The 18,023-nt window shown below is 51.7% G+C and overlaps 1 protein-coding gene across 7 annotated transcripts in view; it reads left to right on the top strand.

Annotated features, from left to right (window-relative positions):
- Positions 1–18,023, top strand: part of PTK2 (protein tyrosine kinase 2) — a 165,346-nt gene that overhangs the window by 47,546 nt on the left and 99,777 nt on the right. For all 7 annotated transcript variants that reach the window (XM_054691950.1, XM_037499500.2, XM_054691951.1 and 4 more), the window contains exons 2-4: positions 2,605–2,831; positions 5,740–5,906; positions 17,329–17,416. In XM_054691950.1, coding sequence (XP_054547925.1) covers positions 2,637–2,831; positions 5,740–5,906; positions 17,329–17,416 — 450 coding nt within the window. In that variant the 5' untranslated portion in view covers positions 2,605–2,636. The remainder of the gene's footprint in view (positions 1–2,604; positions 2,832–5,739; positions 5,907–17,328; positions 17,417–18,023) is intronic.

The following is an 18,023-nucleotide window of genomic DNA, read 5'->3' on the forward strand; positions in this document are numbered from 1 at the left end:
GCTGTCCTTGCTGCCGCCATCTGGCCTGGCCCCCGCTGGAAGCAGCGGGCCTTGAGACCAGGCCCCCGCCCTTAGCCTCCTGGCTGGTGACTACTCACTGAGCCTTCGTTGAATGGACAAAGGACTCGCATCTCACATGAAAGTTTTCAGAAGGAGACAGCACAAGTAGCGTTTCACAGGCTGTAGGGTAAAGAAAATGTCAGGCTTTTCTGCCCTTCCGCCATCAGGATAGATGATGGATCCTTGTCCTGAATGCATGCCTGATGGTGGGCACCTGGAATAGGGTGTGGGCATAGGTAGATGGGATTCAGCTGAGCTAAGACTGTGCTTTTAAGGGCGGCGTCACGGGGGGACGCCAGCAGCCCCAGCCAGCAGCAGCAGAACCTGAAGGAGAAGCCGAAGCAGAAGCAGAGAACGCCAGAGAGCCCAGATAGAGTGAAGACTTGCTGGGGGCTGGGAGGCCTGCCAGCCTCCCAGTCCCCCAGCCAGCACCCCTGCCTGCCATATGCCTGGTGAACCCCAAATAAAAGACCTGCAAAACCACTGAGGACTCTGACTCCTCCTTTACCCGGTCTGCATGGGATCAGAAAACCTGCACAGTGTCCAAGTCCTGCCCTTACAATTGGCGTAAGTCAGCAAGATCCATGCAGACGTGTATTGGAGCCCTCCGAAGACCTGGAGGGACTAAGGAGAACAGACTGTTTGCCTGTGATGACGCTGGAGGCGCCATGGCGGCACAGAAGGTGAACAACGCCCACGAGCTACAGGACGAGACCTGGCGTGAAGGAGACGCCCAAAAGGACCAGCCAACGACACCGGAAAGGACCAGCCACCAACACCGGAAAGGACCAGCCAATGACCCCTGAGGCAGCAGGCCGTTGCTGACGCAGGGAGAGGCCAATGGACTTGAACTGATGGACTTGGACTGACAATCCCGCCAGAAGGCGGAGGACCTTGCAGGTTGATATGTTTTGGGACCCTGGGGATGGAACAGTTTTGTTTGTAAACCCCAGGAGATGGGAATCTAGGGGTGGCCAGTGGGCCTAGATGGCCAAAAGCAGCCTGTGTATGCCCAGCAGCCAGGTGGAGGAGAAAAGCCAACTAAGAAAGCAAAAGCTGGTACTGATGATAAGTTGAGAAGCCCTGAGCGGCTGTTAAGCAGCCTGGGTATGCTGAAGAACTGTGAGTCTCGTAAAATCACCTGTGGGTGATGCCCTGCTCATTCTTGAGCGAGGGTGAGGAGCTGAGGAACCTGTCCTTGGGGGATGGGTGGGGAATGTGGCTTGGGGTGGAGCCCAAAACGAATGCAGAGTTTGGATCCCCGACCCATGTGATTGTGCAGTGGGTTGGCCTGAGTGCAGGGGTCTGCGAGTCGCATTGGTGGCCGTGAAGGCCGAGTGTTGGAGCGACTGCAGACAGAAACCCTGAGGGTTGGCGATTACCTCCAACAGAATAAAATTGCCAATCCCAGAGCTAGTGCATCCTGGGGGTGGATGCTGTGTGTGCCTTGTAGCCGAGACTACAGCCAGAGAAGGCCAGGAAGCCTGACGGCTCCTGGTGTGATATAGTAGATGCCGTGAGTGATTCCCCTCCCTCGTATGAGCAGTGCCTTCGGCAGCAGATTTGGTGGCTCATCTGCTGGTACCAATAATTGTCTTTTGCACTTGGTTGGTGCCCTGCCTGGACTTATGTGTTCTGTTGTATTTTGTTATATTGTATTTTGTTATATTTGATGTATTTGCTTTTGTGGGCCATGGCTGCATTGTTTGTTTGCTTAGAAAATTGCTTATATATGTATAGACTGTATGGCAGAAAACCCTGAGGGGGTGGACTGTAGGGTAAAGAAAATGTCAGGCTTTTCTGCCCTTCCGCCATCAGGATAGATGATGGATCCTTGTCCTGAATGCATGCCTGATGGTGGGCACCTGGAATAGGGTGTGGGCATAGGTAGATGGGATTCAGCTGAGCTAAGACTGTGCTTTTAAGGGCGGCGTCACGGGGGGACGCCAGCAGCCCCAGCCAGCAGCAGCAGAACCTGAAGGAGAAGCCGAAGCAGAAGCAGAGAACGCCAGAGAGCCCAGATAGAGTGAAGACTTGCTGGGGGCTGGGAGGCCTGCCAGCCTCCCAGTCCCCCAGCCAGCACCCCTGCCTGCCATATGCCTGGTGAACCCCAAATAAAAGACCTGCAAAACCACTGAGGACTCTGACTCCTCCTTTACCCGGTCTGCATGGGATCAGAAAACCTGCACCTGTGCCCATGTCCTGCCCTTACACAGGCCTTCCTGTGAGATTTTCCCACAAGTGTAAATAAAAATTTTAATAGTAAAATGGGTGGTGGTGAAACTACGCTGTGTACAGATAACACGGTGGGTTTCTGACAGAACTGCACTAGGATTCCTGGCCTTTCCCGTTGGGCCAGCAGACATTTATCCTGCCGCGCGGACAGGGTGCTGCCCTGGCCCAGGCTGCAGTGCTCTCCTGGCGGTCGGCTGCATCTCCCCGGGCTCGCCTTCACCGGAGGCCCCCAGCGCAGTGGCCAGCGCACACGCCTGCACTGCTTGACTTCATATGGTGTGACTGAAAATGACCTTTGTTCCCTTCCAGAACATGCCAGATACCTAGCATCCAGCGGGGCAATGGCGGCGGCGCACCTCGACCCAAACTTGAACCATACACCGAACTCCAGCCCCAAGACGCACCTGGGTCCCGGCGTGGAGCGCTCCCCCGGGGCGATGGAGCGCGTGTTGAAGGTCTTTCATTACTTCGAGAACAGTAGTGAGCCAGCCACCTGGGCCAGTATTATCCGGCATGGAGACGCCACCGACGTCAGGGTGAGTGCGCCGGCGGCTGCAGCGCGTGGGTGGACAAGGGAGGACGCAGCGCCTGCTGTTACTCTCGTGGAGCGAGATGCTGCCTTTGCTTGGTTACGTTTCTTCAGCCGCTATGGGACTGGCATGAGTTGTGATTGTAAAATTTCTTGGGAAAATGACTGAATAATGGATTGATCCATTAATGCCAGTGACTTGTGTGCTCCCGCCTTGAAACTCCCGGGAGGTTCAAGGAAGTCAGGCAGTGCAGACAGCCTCTGATGCTCGAGAACTAAGACAGATGTTTTCTACACATTGTAGTCTTTTTTTTTTTTTTTTTTTAATAGAGGCATGTTTTATTTATTTATTTGTTTGTTTGTTTTGTTTATACATGCACTGGGTACAGTCAGAAGCGCGGGAGGGTGAGAGAATTCACCAGAGCCAGAGCGGGGAGCAGAGCAGACAGAAGGACCGAAGGACACTGCTGAGGGGAGCAGCGGGCGGCAGGAGAGGTCTGCGCGCCATGTGGGACCCTCCTCCGGTGGCCGGGGAGCGGCCGGGGAGCGGCCAGGGATCGAACCGGCGCCGCAGAGGCCGCGGGCAGCTTCGCAACCCAGCGCTCAACCGCTGCGCCACCGGGGAGGCCCCTACACATTGTAGTCTTGAGGGGAGTTGGTGGTGGTTTCTTCAGGAGCTGTCATGTGCCTGTTGCTCTCAGTCCCTGGGCAAGGCCCAAGCTCTCCGCCCTCAGTGGTGGTAGCCAAGCGGAGGCCTTGGCTGGAAAGGGTTCTCTGGTGTCGAGCCCGCGCCATGAAGGGCACTTCGGAGCGTCTGTAGGCGGCAGTCGCTGCGAGTGAGAGGCGGGCAGCGCTGAGTGGGCGCGGATTTGCTGGACGACCCTCCTCCCCGCCCTCGTGGTCCACATTCATCTCTGCGGCGGACGGGTGCCCGGTGACCGCGCAGCACATGTTTTCTTCCCTTTCTTCTCGCAGAGATGAGTTGATTTGCTGCTCTTCATCTTACGTTGCCTTAGCTGGTTTTGAGCAAGATAAAGGGATTGGTGGAATTTAGATTTAAGGCTATAATCTTAACATTCGAGTTATTTATAATTTTGTTAGCTCTGTAATACTGCGTGCTGATTATTCAAATGGAATAATTATTAAAAGAAGAATTACTCAGGATTGAAATATGTGTTAGTGCCTAGTCATGTGGTATAATTGAAATATAATCGTCTCTGTAAACGGTTTATGGAGCTTGTGGCTGTCACTTCTGTCGTTCTGCTTTATAAGGCAGCCTCGTGATCACAGTCACTTGTGTCCGAGGCCTGCAGCCAGTATCCTCCCTTCACATTAATCCGAGGGCACACTGGAGAGAGGCCCTGCCATGTCACATGTGTGGAGCGGCTCTTAGCATATGACTGTCCTAGCCTGTACACGTCAGGTTCAGTGAAAGAGGAAACCCTTTAAACCACTGCATTAACCTTATCAAACTCCAGAGCCTTCATCCCAGAGGGGAACTGTTTAGAGATAATGAACTTCACAAGATATTTAGCAAATGTTCAAGATTTACTGTATCAGAAGAGTCACCGTGGAATCACGATGCAGAGTGTTTTACCCTCCAAGTCACGGCTCGGAGGCAGGAGTGCCGTGGAGAGAGCAGTGAGCGCTCGGCGGCGTCAGCCACGAACCGGCGGGAAAGCTTCCAGACAATGAAGGGTTCCTGTAGGGAGACGCTTTCCAGTCAGACCCAGGAGCACGCAGCAGTCACGAGGCCATGCCTGAGCCCTCTCAGGAAGCGCAGCACGAACAAATCACGTTGTCAAAACGCAGGTTATTTTATTTCAGAGTAATTGATAAATGTTTGACATTTCATCACTCACATCATTGGTTTTTAACTTAGGCAGCGAACCTTCTCAGGGCACTTTCAAAGTGCCATTTAGCAGATAAGTGACCAAGTTGAACCAAGCAAAATCATTAAATGAATTTTTAGAAACACTTAACCTTGAATGGGTGGGGCCAGGAGCACCCTAACTGCAGAGCAGTTGCGTGGCCATAATGAAGACAGTGTGTCAGGCCTGACCTATTAGATGTATCTGACATTTTAAGACTTAGGGTAGCTTCAGATAGTTGCTAATTTGTAAGAATCAGTGGCTTTCTTTTCTAGAAACATGGCTTTCTTTAATAGATACATTTATGTTACTATCAGCATCAATTAAAATCACAGGAAGCTTGAGAGCTAGTGGGGATTGTGGTCAGCACCCATGCTGGGGCAGTGGGTGCGCCTGTTTCACCCCGCAGCAGTGTCCCTGAGATGCTGCCCACTTAGGTGTTGCCAGTAGTTCCGAGGCATCCCTTTCCACAGCCCAGCATGAACTTGACCTTACCATTCAAAGCTGCCTATACCTCCCCCACCCTCACTGGGCCACAGCCTCAGGTTCGGCTGTTGTAAATGGGGTGTGCATGTTGATCTGGGGGCGAGCGGCGCATTGGTTAGGCCCCTGCACGGTAGCGTCACAGAGTTGTCAGAACTGTAGTTGAGCCGCGCCTTCCGAAATGCGGGTTTTAGATGATGATGTTAAGGTGCAGCCTGGGCTCAGCAAGCTGTCCTGGGTTCAGACAGCAGCCTCAGGACCAGTGCTCCGCGGGACCGCTGGGGGAAGCGGGCGTGCGTGGACAGCCTGGGTGGTGCAGGGGTGGAGGTACAGGGGTGCATTTGAGGTTCCTGTGCATTAGTAAAGCAAAGGGATGCACCTCTTTGTTTTTTTCAAACCTCCTTGTTCATAAAAGTACTATTTGAGACAAGATTTCTAAGTAAAATTAATTTAATTTATTTGATTTGTTTTTTACCAACGACTTCTGATAATTATCCAGAAGAACTGAATGTTGGATTATGTTTTCTGGTTTGTGATGGTCGTTTCTGGGGTATGTTTCAGGGCATCATCCAGAAGATAGTGGACAGCCACAAGGTGAAGCACGTGGCCTGCTACGGGTTCCGCCTCAGTCACCTGCGGTCCGAGGAGGTGCACTGGCTCCATCTGGACATGGGCGTCTCTAACGTGAGGGAGAAGTATGAACTCGCACACCCCCCAGAGGAGTGGAAGTAAGATTGCAACGTTTCTGGGTGACTCGGGCTTGATCTGTTTTGCATGTTAAAAATACACGCTTGGGGCTCAGTGTCTGGGCCTCCCTCTCAGTCAGGCGGTCTATACGGCTCCTGGTTGACAGAGCTGGCGGCACGGCTGCGGTGGCCTCTCTCCGCCTCAGCACGGGCAGATGGGCAGCCTCTGGCTCTCTGTGCTGGTCTTTGCCAGGCTCACTTCTCTCCTCAGCGCCACTTACTCCAGCCTCTGCTCCAATAGGCCTCCAGCCCTCACTTCCTGTCACTTCCTGTCCTGCTGGCACTTTGTGCCTTGGGCTTGATGAGGCCCTGAGGACCCCAGGCCTCAGTACCCTGTGTGGGGGCCACAGAGCTCGAGGCGTGCACCCTGGGGCCCGCGCTTGTCTAACCTGGTATTCACACTCACCCTTGGCACTGAGTCGTCTGCCCTTGGCAAGACCAAGTGTTCAAGGTGAGTTAGAAGGACGCTCTGTAGTTGGACGCCCTCGTTCTCGCCTGGTGACTTTGTCCCTATTTAATAAACCACCATCTCAGTAGGAAATCGTACATTTAGAACACTCCCTTTTGAGAGAAGTAGAACTTATAGAAATGGGTTTCTTCCACAGGGGTCCTCATTTTTATGGATAATGCTGTAGAAATAGATGGTTGTAGATTGAAAAGGGCATTCACATGTCGAACCTTCATTCCAAGCATCTAAAATGATTAGGGTAGATATTGAAAACAATACTTGTTTACGTTAATAATCTCTAGTTGGGGCCTCCCCTGGTGGCGCAGCGGTTGAGCGCTGGGCTGTGAGGCTGCCCGCAGCCTCTGCAGCGCCGGTTTGTTCCCCGGTTGCCGGCAAGGGTCCCACAAAAAAAAATCTCTAGTTGAATAGAATATTATCCCAGAGTTCATCAAAGAAATAGACTTGTATTTTCAGGCTTATCAAGTAGCCAGAACCAAGCTGACAGGAGACTGTGTGAGACTGCAGTCTCCCCCACTGTGCCTCAGTGACACGTGCTGAGTGTCAGCATGGGATTAGCAGCTGAACGCCAGTGATCTGTTACTGTGAGACACACCTCAGACAGTGGTGATCAAACACTGCTCTTTTTTTGACTAAGCAGAGAAAAGTAATTTACCTGGAGATCAAGTACTTGTGCACGCACATGTTTGCCTCAGAACTTTTCTGTCTGGTGGCTCAACAAACGTGTTTCAGAGCCACACTCGCCCTTCCCATTCTCACTGAAGTCTAAAGTTTTCTTGAATGTCATTCTGTTCTCTTCTACTTCAGTGAAAAACACATAAAAGAACGTCTCTGTCGTCTACTGAATCCTGTTCTCAGTTTATGCAGTGCAGATGGGAAAAGAATAGAGTGTGCCGGGTACTTAATAACCAGGAAAAAAAAAAAAGTTAGTGTTGCTCTGTTAAGATCCTATGAAAACAGGGGCCTCCCCGGTGGCGCAGTGGTTGAGCGCTGGGTTGCGAAGCTGCCAGCGACCTCTGCGGCGCCGGCTTGATCTCCGGCTGCTCCCCGGCCACCGGAGGAGGGTCCCACATGGCGCGCAGACCTCTCCTGCCGCCCGCTGCTCCCCTCAGCAGTGTGCTTCGGTCTTTCTGCCTGCTCTGCTCCCCACTCGGGCTCTGGTGAATTCTCTCACCCTCCCGCGCTTCTGACTGTACCCAGTGCATGTATAAACAAAACAAACAAACAAACAAATAAATAAATAAAACATGCCTCTATTAAAAAAAAAAGATCCTATGAAAACAGTCTTAAGGCAGAAAGCGTCATGAGGGAGGGGGGTAAAGAGGGCGACAGCAGCATAGTAAAGGCATATTTCACAAGAAATTTAATAAGTCTAGAAATAAATATAAAGTTTAAATTTGTAAATTCCTAAAGCTGTTCCTTTAAATGTATAAAGCAAATACGTTGACAAAAGAATAAAACTTATTTCTCCTAAAATCAAAAAGAACACAAACAATAGCAAGTAAACAGTAATTTTTAAGGAACATGTGTAACAGTTATAGCAAATACAGAGCCCTGCACACGACGGCCTCTGCACCGCACCCATTGACAAGCACATTCCTGCTTGATGTATGCTGGGGTCTGGCTCTGCTCTTATATTCGGCCTCTGACGCTGTGTGAGACTACCCCCGCTTCCTCCCATCTGTTGGGCTCTACTGTGCTGGATGGGGGAGTCTCTCCCTCCCGCTCCAGCTTTCCTCACATGGCTTCCCGGATCCTAGACTCTGCCTTGAGAAATGGGCATAGTCAGAATGTGGCTCTGACTTTATAGGCCACTCACCATATGTCTTCTACTTAGCCTTCAAATTTTGGGTGCTCAATGACCTCTTTTCCTGTCTCCTCTTTCTGGACCTGCCTCTGGTATTCGCTCAGACTGGATGGCATCAGCTCAGGGAGGCCAGTAGGCAGGGGCCCAACAGGCGGCTGACACCAGCAGGTGGTGCCACAGAAGGCAAGAAAAGCAGCTGTGCGGGGCTGTGCGTGTCAGGTGGTCTCGGGGTGGGGGTGGTTGCTGGTGGGTCTTTTGAAATGTAAATATTCAATAAAACATTGTCTTTCCTGCTCAGAAACTTCTTGCAGCTCCTCATCACACGAGGAGTCTGGCAGAGCTCCTCTGTGCCCCAGTCCTGGTCTCCCTCTGTGCCCTCCCTCCTCCCCAGCAACTGTGCTCTCTTGAAACTTGCATTTCCTATATGACTGACGTGTCCTCGAACTCCTTCCACAGATCCTCAGTTGGTTCTTCTCTCTTGCCTGTGGAGTAGTACAGCCTTCCCTCTCGTCTCTTCTTGCCTTTCCTCCTGTCCCCCTCATCACCTTAGCCCCGCTGCCTCTTACTGGTTCTTGGCCCAGCCAGGCCTGCTGGGGCGAGGCTGACCCTGCTGCTGGCCTTCCTACCCAGACTTCTCCCTCCCTTCTGTCTGGAGGCCCCCACTGCCTCAAGATTTCCACCTGCTCATTCTGTTTTTATAGACTTTTCAGTTCTGACATTGGTTGTGTGTTTATTATCTTTCTGCCCCAACAACTTTGTCTTATTTACTGCTCTATCCCTGATTCTAGTTGTGCCTGGTGTGAGCAGCACACGCAGAAAAATTTAAGTGAGAACTGAATCAGTGATACTGGAACTGGAAAGCAAGCAAGGAGGTAGAGCGATGTGATGGTACAGTAACTCATCTTCTGCTCAGGACCAAGTGTTAATAGTTCATATGGAAATAATCCTCTCATGTAACACGAGTCATTCACAGTGTGTCAGACACTTGCTAAGCTCTTGACTTACCAGAATCAGTTCATATTGTGGTGGCTTCTCAAGTAGCTTCTCTCCTTCTACCACTCCCTCGTGCATGGGTTGTGTTCCGAAGCCTAATAACTTCCCCGAGATGCTGCAGGTGTGTGACCGGCCAAGAGGAGTCAGCGCCCTGCCCTCAGCCGTGTCTCTGGGTCTGATCTGAAAACTGGAGCTGCAGCTTGTTCTCTGGAATCCTCAGGTCTCGCGAGGAGCACATGCTTGGTCGTTGCTGTTCAGGCAGGATGACCTTACAGAGGTTGGGGCTTGTCACTGGGGAGAAAGGAAGGGCTGGTTTGATAAATGGGAGTTTCTCTCCCATCCTGTCAGGGAGAGAAACAACAAAACCACATCTTCCTGAAGCAGCACACAGGAATCTACTTGCGGTGGATCAGATAAAACACATGTTAGGGGCCTCCCTGGTGGCGCAAGGGGTTAAGCGCTGCACTTTTGAAGCACTCTACAGCCTCTGTAGTATGAGTTCAGTCCCCGGCCAGCCAGGGAACAACCCACATGGCGCAGCAGATCTCTCCTTCTCCCCGCCTCTCCCCTCAGCAGTGTGTTTCAGTCAGTCTGCCTGTTCTGTTCCCTACTGTGTCCAGCGAATCCTCTTATCCCCTGCGTCTCTGGCCTGTACCCCAGCTCCTGTATGCATAAATAAATAAGTCTTTAAAAAAAAAAAAAACATGTTATTTGAACAGTTATAGGCATACCTCGTCTGCCTGAAAAGTGACATTAATGTAGCCAGCTATAATTTTTGATTTACTTATTTTTCGTAGTAATTCTTCGGGTGCTTTATGGTTTTATTGTTAAGCACATGTAAGTCTTAATCACATCTCCACCTGTGCCACCTGTTGCCAGCATATATCGCCCTTTGTCGTGTGTCTCGTCTCAACCATGTGCTTTGCTTAGGAACCCACCGCTTAGGGCTCATTTGAGTGGAGTTGTGCCTATTCCCTAGTTTGCCTCCAGGGGTCACCAGTACCCTAACCAGTACCCTAGAAAGTTTTGCCACGTATGGATCATCCAAGTCTGAGGCCATGATCACTCATCAGAAAAGTGTCCGTATTGGCCCTTGGGAGAGCTCTGACCAGGTGTCACCCCTGGCACCACCATGCCAATCACAGGAGGTTTGGGAGCACACAGCTGAGTGCTTGGCCATCAAGGGCAGGGGAGGGTTCCATCCGCTACAGAGCATGGCCCAGTGAGGCTGTCCGGCGGGTGGTGCCCAGCAGCAGGGTCTCTGGGGCTGGTCACTGCCTGCTGCCCTTGCCTGCTGGCTGACCTGTGGCTGCACCTCGCTGAGCAGGTTGTCAGTTGATTGATTAAAAGTGTTTAAAAAACTGATTTTTGTTGATTAAGCTGGTTTAAAACTGGTTCTGGTGGGTATTTGTTACCACCGCTACACAGCAATCAGTCTTGATGAGTGTGGAAATTTCTGTTTACTCTTAATGTGCATCAGACTTAAAAAGTAATACACAGAAGTTCCAAGTGTCCTCCACTGAGCTTCCTTTGATGATAAAATCTTGCCTAGCACTGCAGTTCGCGTACCCAGCATCATGCACCGACACAGTGCTGTTCACTGCAGCCTTCTGCAGTCACACTGTCTCACGTTGGAGCCCTCCTCTGGCCCTGGAGCCACTTCAGAACACCACGCTGCCCTCACAGACGTGTGTCCTTAGGTCTATCTGGCCTGGGACAGCCACTCAGCCTGGCTTTTCCCACATGACCCTGACCCTGTGGATACTACTGGCAGGTTACTTGTACATGTCCCGCGAGTGGGTTTGTCTTTTGTTTTCTGTGATTGTGTTGAGGTTTCGTGGTGCTGGTGGCAGCGCGGCTGGTGAGTGACTTGCTGTGCGGCTTCAAGTCAACTCCATCGAGTCTTCATTTTCCCCTTGGTTAACTAAGAAATGCATTTTGGGGAGAGAGCTTGAGCATGCCCTGCTTCCCATTCTGTCTCACCCACCAATTTCCGCGTCACCGGTGATTCTTTCTTGCAGCAAGTATTACCAGCTTTTCTTGCCAGATGATGACTGACTGCCTATTTATTTATACAAGAGCTGGGGTACAGGTCAGAAGTGCAGGAGGGTGAGAGGATTCACCAGAGACAGAGTGGGGAGCAGAACAGGCAGATCTACTGAAATACACTGCTGGGGGGAGCAGCGGGTGAGACAGGAGAGGTCTGCTGCACCATGTGGGTATCTCCCTGGTCGGCCGGGAATCGAGCCCACCCTGCAGAGGCTGCGGACAGCTTCACAGCACTGTGCTCAACCCATTGCACCACCAGGGAGGCCCCTTTCCTTTTAGGTTTTTAAAATGTCACATTTGTTGTAAGAAAGTTGTCAACACCATGCTGTTTATGAGGAGGGTCGTCTGTGTGGTTTCGTGAAGTCTTGCTTCATTATTTCACTAACACGATCTACACCCGAAAGCAGCCTTCTCGGTGCCGGGTTGTTACCAGGTCCTCCCAGGCTGCCCCTGCCTTAGGGCCCTTCGGCTTTCTCTTGGCTCTGATCATAACTGTGTGACTCCTTCCTTGCTTCCTTCGGGTCTCTGCTCAAATATCTGTGGCGAGTATCTGTGACAACCTTTTATTTAAAAAAGCCTCATTTTCATTTCCTTTCCTATGCTTATTTGTTTTGGAAGCATTTTTGCCACCTGACAGATCTTGTGTATTTGCTGTCTGACGTCCACCAAAAAAGATAAACTTTTCTGGGCCGGCACCTTGGCTGTGTAATTCACTGATGTGTTTGCGAGCCCTGGGACTGCCTGCTACATTATTGGCGATGTTATAATATTGAGTGAGTGAGCACTAACATCTAACATGGCGTCATTACTCATTACTGTGTGGCATGGCTGTTCCAGGTGTTTTGCTGTTTCCTAATTCCTTGACTCCTGACATCCTTATGAGGAAACTGAGGCACAGACGATAGATAAGTGCCGGCCCCAGAGCCCTAGCTTGGGTGGCCTTGACCCACAGCCATGTGCTTTGTACTTCTTCTGTCTTGGCTTGTTGCTGATTAAGAGAAGTCACCTAGGTAGAGTGCTTGTCACACTCTGTCCCATACGGAGCAGTCTCCCAGGCTAGCTGACAGCATCAGCATTGGGATGGGTGTGGGGCCAGGCTGCCCCATGTGTGGTGTTGGATTTTGTAGTGGCAGCCGGCATGGGGCAGGTGCTGTGTTGTAAGGGCAGGACAGGACACAGTACAGGTTTTCTGATCCCATGCAGACCGGGTAAAGGAGGAGTCAGAGTCCTCAGTAGTTTTGCAGGTCTTTTATTGGGGTTCAGCGGGTATATGGCAGGCAGGGGTGCTGGCTGGGGGGCTGGGAGGCTGGCAGACCTCCCAACCCCCAGCAAGTCTTCACTCTATCTGGGCTCTCTGGCGTTCTCTGCTTCTGCTTCGGCTTCTCCTTCAGATTCTGCTGCTGCTGCTGCTGCTACTGGTGCTGCTGCTGCTGCTGCTACTGGCGTCCCCCCGTGACGCCGCCCTTAAAAAGCACAGTCTTAGCTCAGCTGAATCCCATCTACCTATGCCCACACCCTATTCCAGGTGCCCGCCATCAGGCATGCATTCAGGCAAGGATCCATCATCTATTCTGATGGCGGAAGGGCAGAAAAGCCTGATATTTTCTTTACCCTACAGTCCACCCCCTCAGGGTTTTCTGCCATATAGTCCACGTATATACAATTTTTTAAGCAAACATAAACAGTGCAGCCATGGCCCACAAAAGCAAATACATCACAACAAAATACAACAGAACACAAATAAGTCCAGGCAGGGCACCAACCTAGTGCAAAAGACAATTATTGGTACCAGCAGATGAGCCACCAAATCTGCTGCCGAAGGCACTGCTCCTACGAGGGAGGGGAATCACTCACGGCATCTACTATATCACACCAGGAGCCGTCAGGCTTCCTGGCCTTCTCTGGCTGTAGTCTCAGCTACAAGCCACACACAGCATCCACCCCCAGGATGCACTAGCTCTGGGATTGGCAATTTTATTCTGTTGGGGGTAATCGCCAATCCTCAGGGTTTCTGTCTGCAGTCGCTCCAACACTCGGCCTTCATGGCCACAAATGCGACTTGCAGGCCCCTGCACTCAAGCCAACCCACTGCACAATCACATGGGTCGGGGATCCAAACTCTGCATTCGGCTTGGGCTCCACCCCAAGCCACGTTCCCCACCCGTCCCCCAAGGACAGGTTCCTCAGCTCCTCACCCTCACTCAAGAATGAGCAGGGCATCCCCCACAGGTGATTTTACGAGACTCACAGGGGTTCAGCATACCCAGGCTGCTTAACAGCCACTTAGGGCTTCTCAACTTAGCATCAGTACCAGCTTTTGCCTTCTTAGTTGGCTTTTCTCCTCCACCTGGCTGCTGGGCATGCACAGGCTGCTTTTGGCCATCTAGGCCCACTGGCCACCCCCAGATTCCCATCTCCTGGGGTTTACAAACAAAACTGTTCCACCCCAGGGTCCCAAAACATATCAACCTGCAAGGTCCTCCGCCTTCTGGCGGGATTGTCAGTCCTAGTCCATCAGTCCATCAGTTCAAGTCCATTGGCCTCTCCCTGCATCAGCAACGGCCTGCTGCCTCAGGGGTCATTGGCTGGTCCTTTCCGGTGTTGGTGGCTGGTCCTTTCTGGTGTCGTTGGCTGGTCCTCTCGGGCATCTCCTCCATGTGAGGTCTCATCCCACAGCTCCGGACCGTATCCAACTTCTGTGCCGCCATGGCGCCTCCAGCGTCATCACAAGCAAACAGTCTGTTCTCCTTAGTCCCTCCAGGTCTTCGGAGGGCTCCAATACCCGTCTGCATGGATCCTGCCGACTACGCCAATTGTAAGGGCAGGACCTGGACACGGGGCAGGTTTTCTGATCCCATGCAGACCGGGTAAAGGGAGGAGTCAGAGTCCTCAGTAGTTTTGCAGGTCTTTTATTGGGGTTCAGCGGGTATATGGCAGGCAGGGGTGCTGGCTGGGGGGCTGGGAGGCTGGCAGACCTCCCAGCCCCCAGCAAGTCTTCACTCTATCTGGGCTCTCTGGCGTTCTCTGCTTCTGCTTCGGCTTCTCCTTCAGGTTCTGCTGCTGCTGCTGCTGCTACTGGTGCTGCTGCTGCTACTGGTGCTGCTGCTGCTGCTACTGGCATCCCCCCGTGACGCCGCCCTTAAAAGCACAGTCTTAGCTCAGCTGAATCCCATCTACCTATGCCCACACCCTATTCCAGGTGCCCGCCATCAGGCATGCATTCAGGCAAGGATCCATCATCTATCCTGATGGCGGAAGGGCAGAAAAGCCTGATATTTTCTTACCCTACATGTGTTCATTCGGGCACACAGATAAAGGAGAGTCCTGGATCCCTCAGTGGCTTATTCAGACTTTAATGGCTTTCTACACCAATTGTTGTGGGGCAAGCCTGCAGGCTGGTGAGGCAGGGAGGCTGGGGGGCCGGGAGTCTGGCAGTGGGTCTTTACTCCTCTCTGGCTCTCTCTGCCATTCTCTCTCGTGGTCTCTTGTAGCTGTTGCTGTCCCCTCCTAGCCGCTCTGTCGTGGCACTGCCCTTATAGCCTCCGCCTCCAGGCTCAGGTGCGCCCACTCACCCAGGCCCACACCACACCCCAGGTGTCACCATCAGACCTGTATGCCCCGCACCCACATTCCCAAGCGCCTCCTGCATTCAAGGCCACAGGTGGCCGCCGCAGAGGTCAGCGACGTAAAAGCCTGCCCAGTTCACTTCCCCTACAGACTTGGTTCCTTGTCCCTGGGATGGGACAGCTTTGATACCGAAAGCCTCTGGCATCTGGCTGGATCAGCCTTGGACCGGGCTGCTTATTCTTGTTGAACCTCATGTTCCTGTCTACTCAGTGTGGTAGTTGCACTCTCTCCTCTGATTTTTTATGCTGACAAAGAGCAAGACCGTATGTAAAGTGCTTGCTCAGTCCTCGATTCAGAGTAAATGCAGTCTGCTGTGTTTTTCTGTGAAAGCACCCGGCATAGGTTGTCTACAAGGAGTTACTGCCCTGAGAGCAGGTGTGAGTGGGACTAGCTCTTTGGCACATGTGTGTGTAGTGAGATGACATTTAACAACCTCAGCAGAACCTGGGTATGGTTTTGCACCCTTAACTGAACCAACACTGTATTGATTACTTTGTTTGCATTTTTCCTTGTTTAGAAAAAATAAGCATCTTTATACCTTTTGGGTAGGGCAAATAGCTTATAAATGAAACACTAAAGTAACTCACTAAAGGGCCTCCCTGGTGGCATAAGGGTTAAGATGCAACCTATGGGGCCTCCCCTGGTGGCGCAGGCGGTTGAGCGCCGCGCTGTGAAGCTGTCCACAGCCTCTGCAGCGCCGGTTCAATTCCTGGCCGGCCAGGGAGGGTCCCACATGGCGCGCAGACCTCTCCTGTCTCGCCCTCTGCTCCCCTCAGCAGTGTATTTCGTCAGTCTGCCTGTTTTATTCTCTGCTCTGTCTCTGGTGAATCCTCTCACACTCCCGTGCATCTGTCTGTACCCCGGATCTTATATAAATAAATAAATAAATCTTTTTAAAAAAAAAAAAAGATGCAACCCGTGAAGCAATCCGCAGCCTCTGCAGCATGAGTTCAATCCCCAGCTGGCCAGGGAGATACCCATATGGCGCAGCAGACCTCTCCTGTCTCCCCGCTGCTCCCCTCAGCAATGGATTTTGGTCATTCTGCCTGTTCTGTTCCCCACTTTGTCTCTGGTGGATCCTCTCACCCCCTACACTTCTGGCCTGTACCCCAGCTCTTATATTCATAAATAAATCTTAAAAAAAAAATAAAGTAACTCACTAAAAAGGGGAAAAATTGGAGTACAACATAAAAACTATGAATTTTCTTCCTTACATGATGCCATTAAAATAAAAAGATTAAAAAAAAATTTAAAGATACTGTAGGGTAAGGTAAAAAGTATCAGACTTTTCTGCCCTCCCGCCATTAGAATGGAGGACGGATCCCTGTGGTCCTGAGGGATGCCTGATGGCGGCACCTGGAGTAGGGTGTGGGAAATGTAGATAGGATTCACCAGGGCTGAGCCTGGGCTTATAAGGGCAGAGTTACAGAGACTCCAGCAGAGAGGCAGAACCACCAGAAGAGAAGCAGAACCACGAGAGAAGCAGAGAGAAGGCCAGAGAGCCCAGAAAGAGTGAAGACTTGCTGGGGGCTGGGAGGCCTGCCAGCCCCCCAGCCCCCCAGCACCCCTGCCTGCCGTGTACCTGGTGAATCCCAATACAAGCCTGCAAAAGCCACCGAGGGCTCCAGGACTCCTCCTTTACCTGTCTACTCAGTCAGAGATCCTGTCCTGTGGCTCTTCCTGCCCCTTACAGATACTATTACGATTAGGAGTTAAACTTTTAAAAGCTTGGCCGTGTTGTGAGAGGATATCCGCGGAGTGCGAAGAGCACCTGCGGGGAAGGGTGGGCAGACAACCTGTGGGAAAGTGGATGGACCCTTAACGGGAGATTCCAAAAGTGGCCAGTTAGCTGTGGGGAAGCTCGGTTTCATCAGCTGAGGACCTTTGACTGAGGCTGTAGGCGCCACTGCAGTGCGCATTAGGCCAGACAGCGGGCGCGGGGCCCTGTGTCTCCACCCAGACACCCAACAGAGGGGTGCGCGGGCACCCCAGAGGCACATGCGCCTCACACCCACACACAGCAGGCATGCCGGTGACGTGCCCAGCGCAGCTCCGAGCAGACACAACCCCTGGGGAGGATCGTTCCTGCAGTCTGCTCGGATGTGGGCTGGGTGCGGCCTCCTGCACTGGCGCGCACGGCCGCGCCGAGGTCCCAGTGACTCTTTCAGGAGCATGGCCGAGCAGAAGAGCATGGCCAGAGCAGGGGCCAACGTCAGGGGTGCGCAGGCCCTAGGGGTGGTGCGGCCCAGGCCAGGACGGGCAGGTTCCGGCTTCTTGCGGGTGCTGGAGCGCTCCTGCAGCTGAGCAAAACCTTCACATTTAAAGATGAATTGATCATGTTTTAATAATTTTTAAGTCATATTTCAGAGTAATTGGCAATGCCAGACTCAAGATAAAGTAATTGTAGACTGAATTGAGAAGAGCACTTATTTAATTGTTTTATTTTGTGGTTTATTTTTTAGGTATGAATTAAGAATTCGTTATTTGCCAAAAGGATTTCTAAACCAGTTCACTGAGGACAAGCCAACTCTGAATTTCTTCTACCAGCAGGTATGAAAGGGTGCTTATGTATTTTGTTTGAACAGTATTACATGCTTTTTGTTTTAAAATTGAATCAGACCTGGGCCTCCCCAGTGGCGCAGCAGTTGAGCGCTGGGTTGTGAGGCTGCCCGCAGCCTCTGCAGCGCTGGTTCAATCCCCAGCCGCTGGGCGAGTATCCCACATGGCGTGCAGACCTCTCCTGCCACCCGCTGCTCCCCTCAGCAGTGTACTTTGTCAGTCTGCCTGCTCTGCTCTCCCCTCTGGCTCTGGTGAATTCTCTCACCCTCCCCGTGCTTCTAACTGTACCCAGTGCTTGTATAAATAAGTAAATAAATCTTTAAAAAAAAAAAAAATTGAATCAGACCTAACATTTGGTAGGATATAAATTGGCCATGTATAGCAGTAAGAACCTATTAATCAGTGAGAAATTTTGAATTTTGATGCTTTGTGAATTCGTGTGTGCTTGGACAGATTGTAACAGGTGCTGCCTTTCCATCGGGGTGGCTTGTCCTGCAAGGTCATTGTTCTGTCTTTAATTCTAATGTAATTATGCTGACTGTCAGCAGATTTGTTACATATAGAATTTGTTGTCAGGGCCAACTACACCCAAAAAAAA

The sequence above is a fragment of the Talpa occidentalis genome, unplaced genomic scaffold (assembly GCF_014898055.3).
Source record: "Talpa occidentalis isolate TD23 unplaced genomic scaffold, MPIMG_talOcc4v2.1, whole genome shotgun sequence".
Classification (NCBI taxonomy): domain Eukaryota; kingdom Metazoa; phylum Chordata; class Mammalia; order Eulipotyphla; family Talpidae; genus Talpa; species Talpa occidentalis.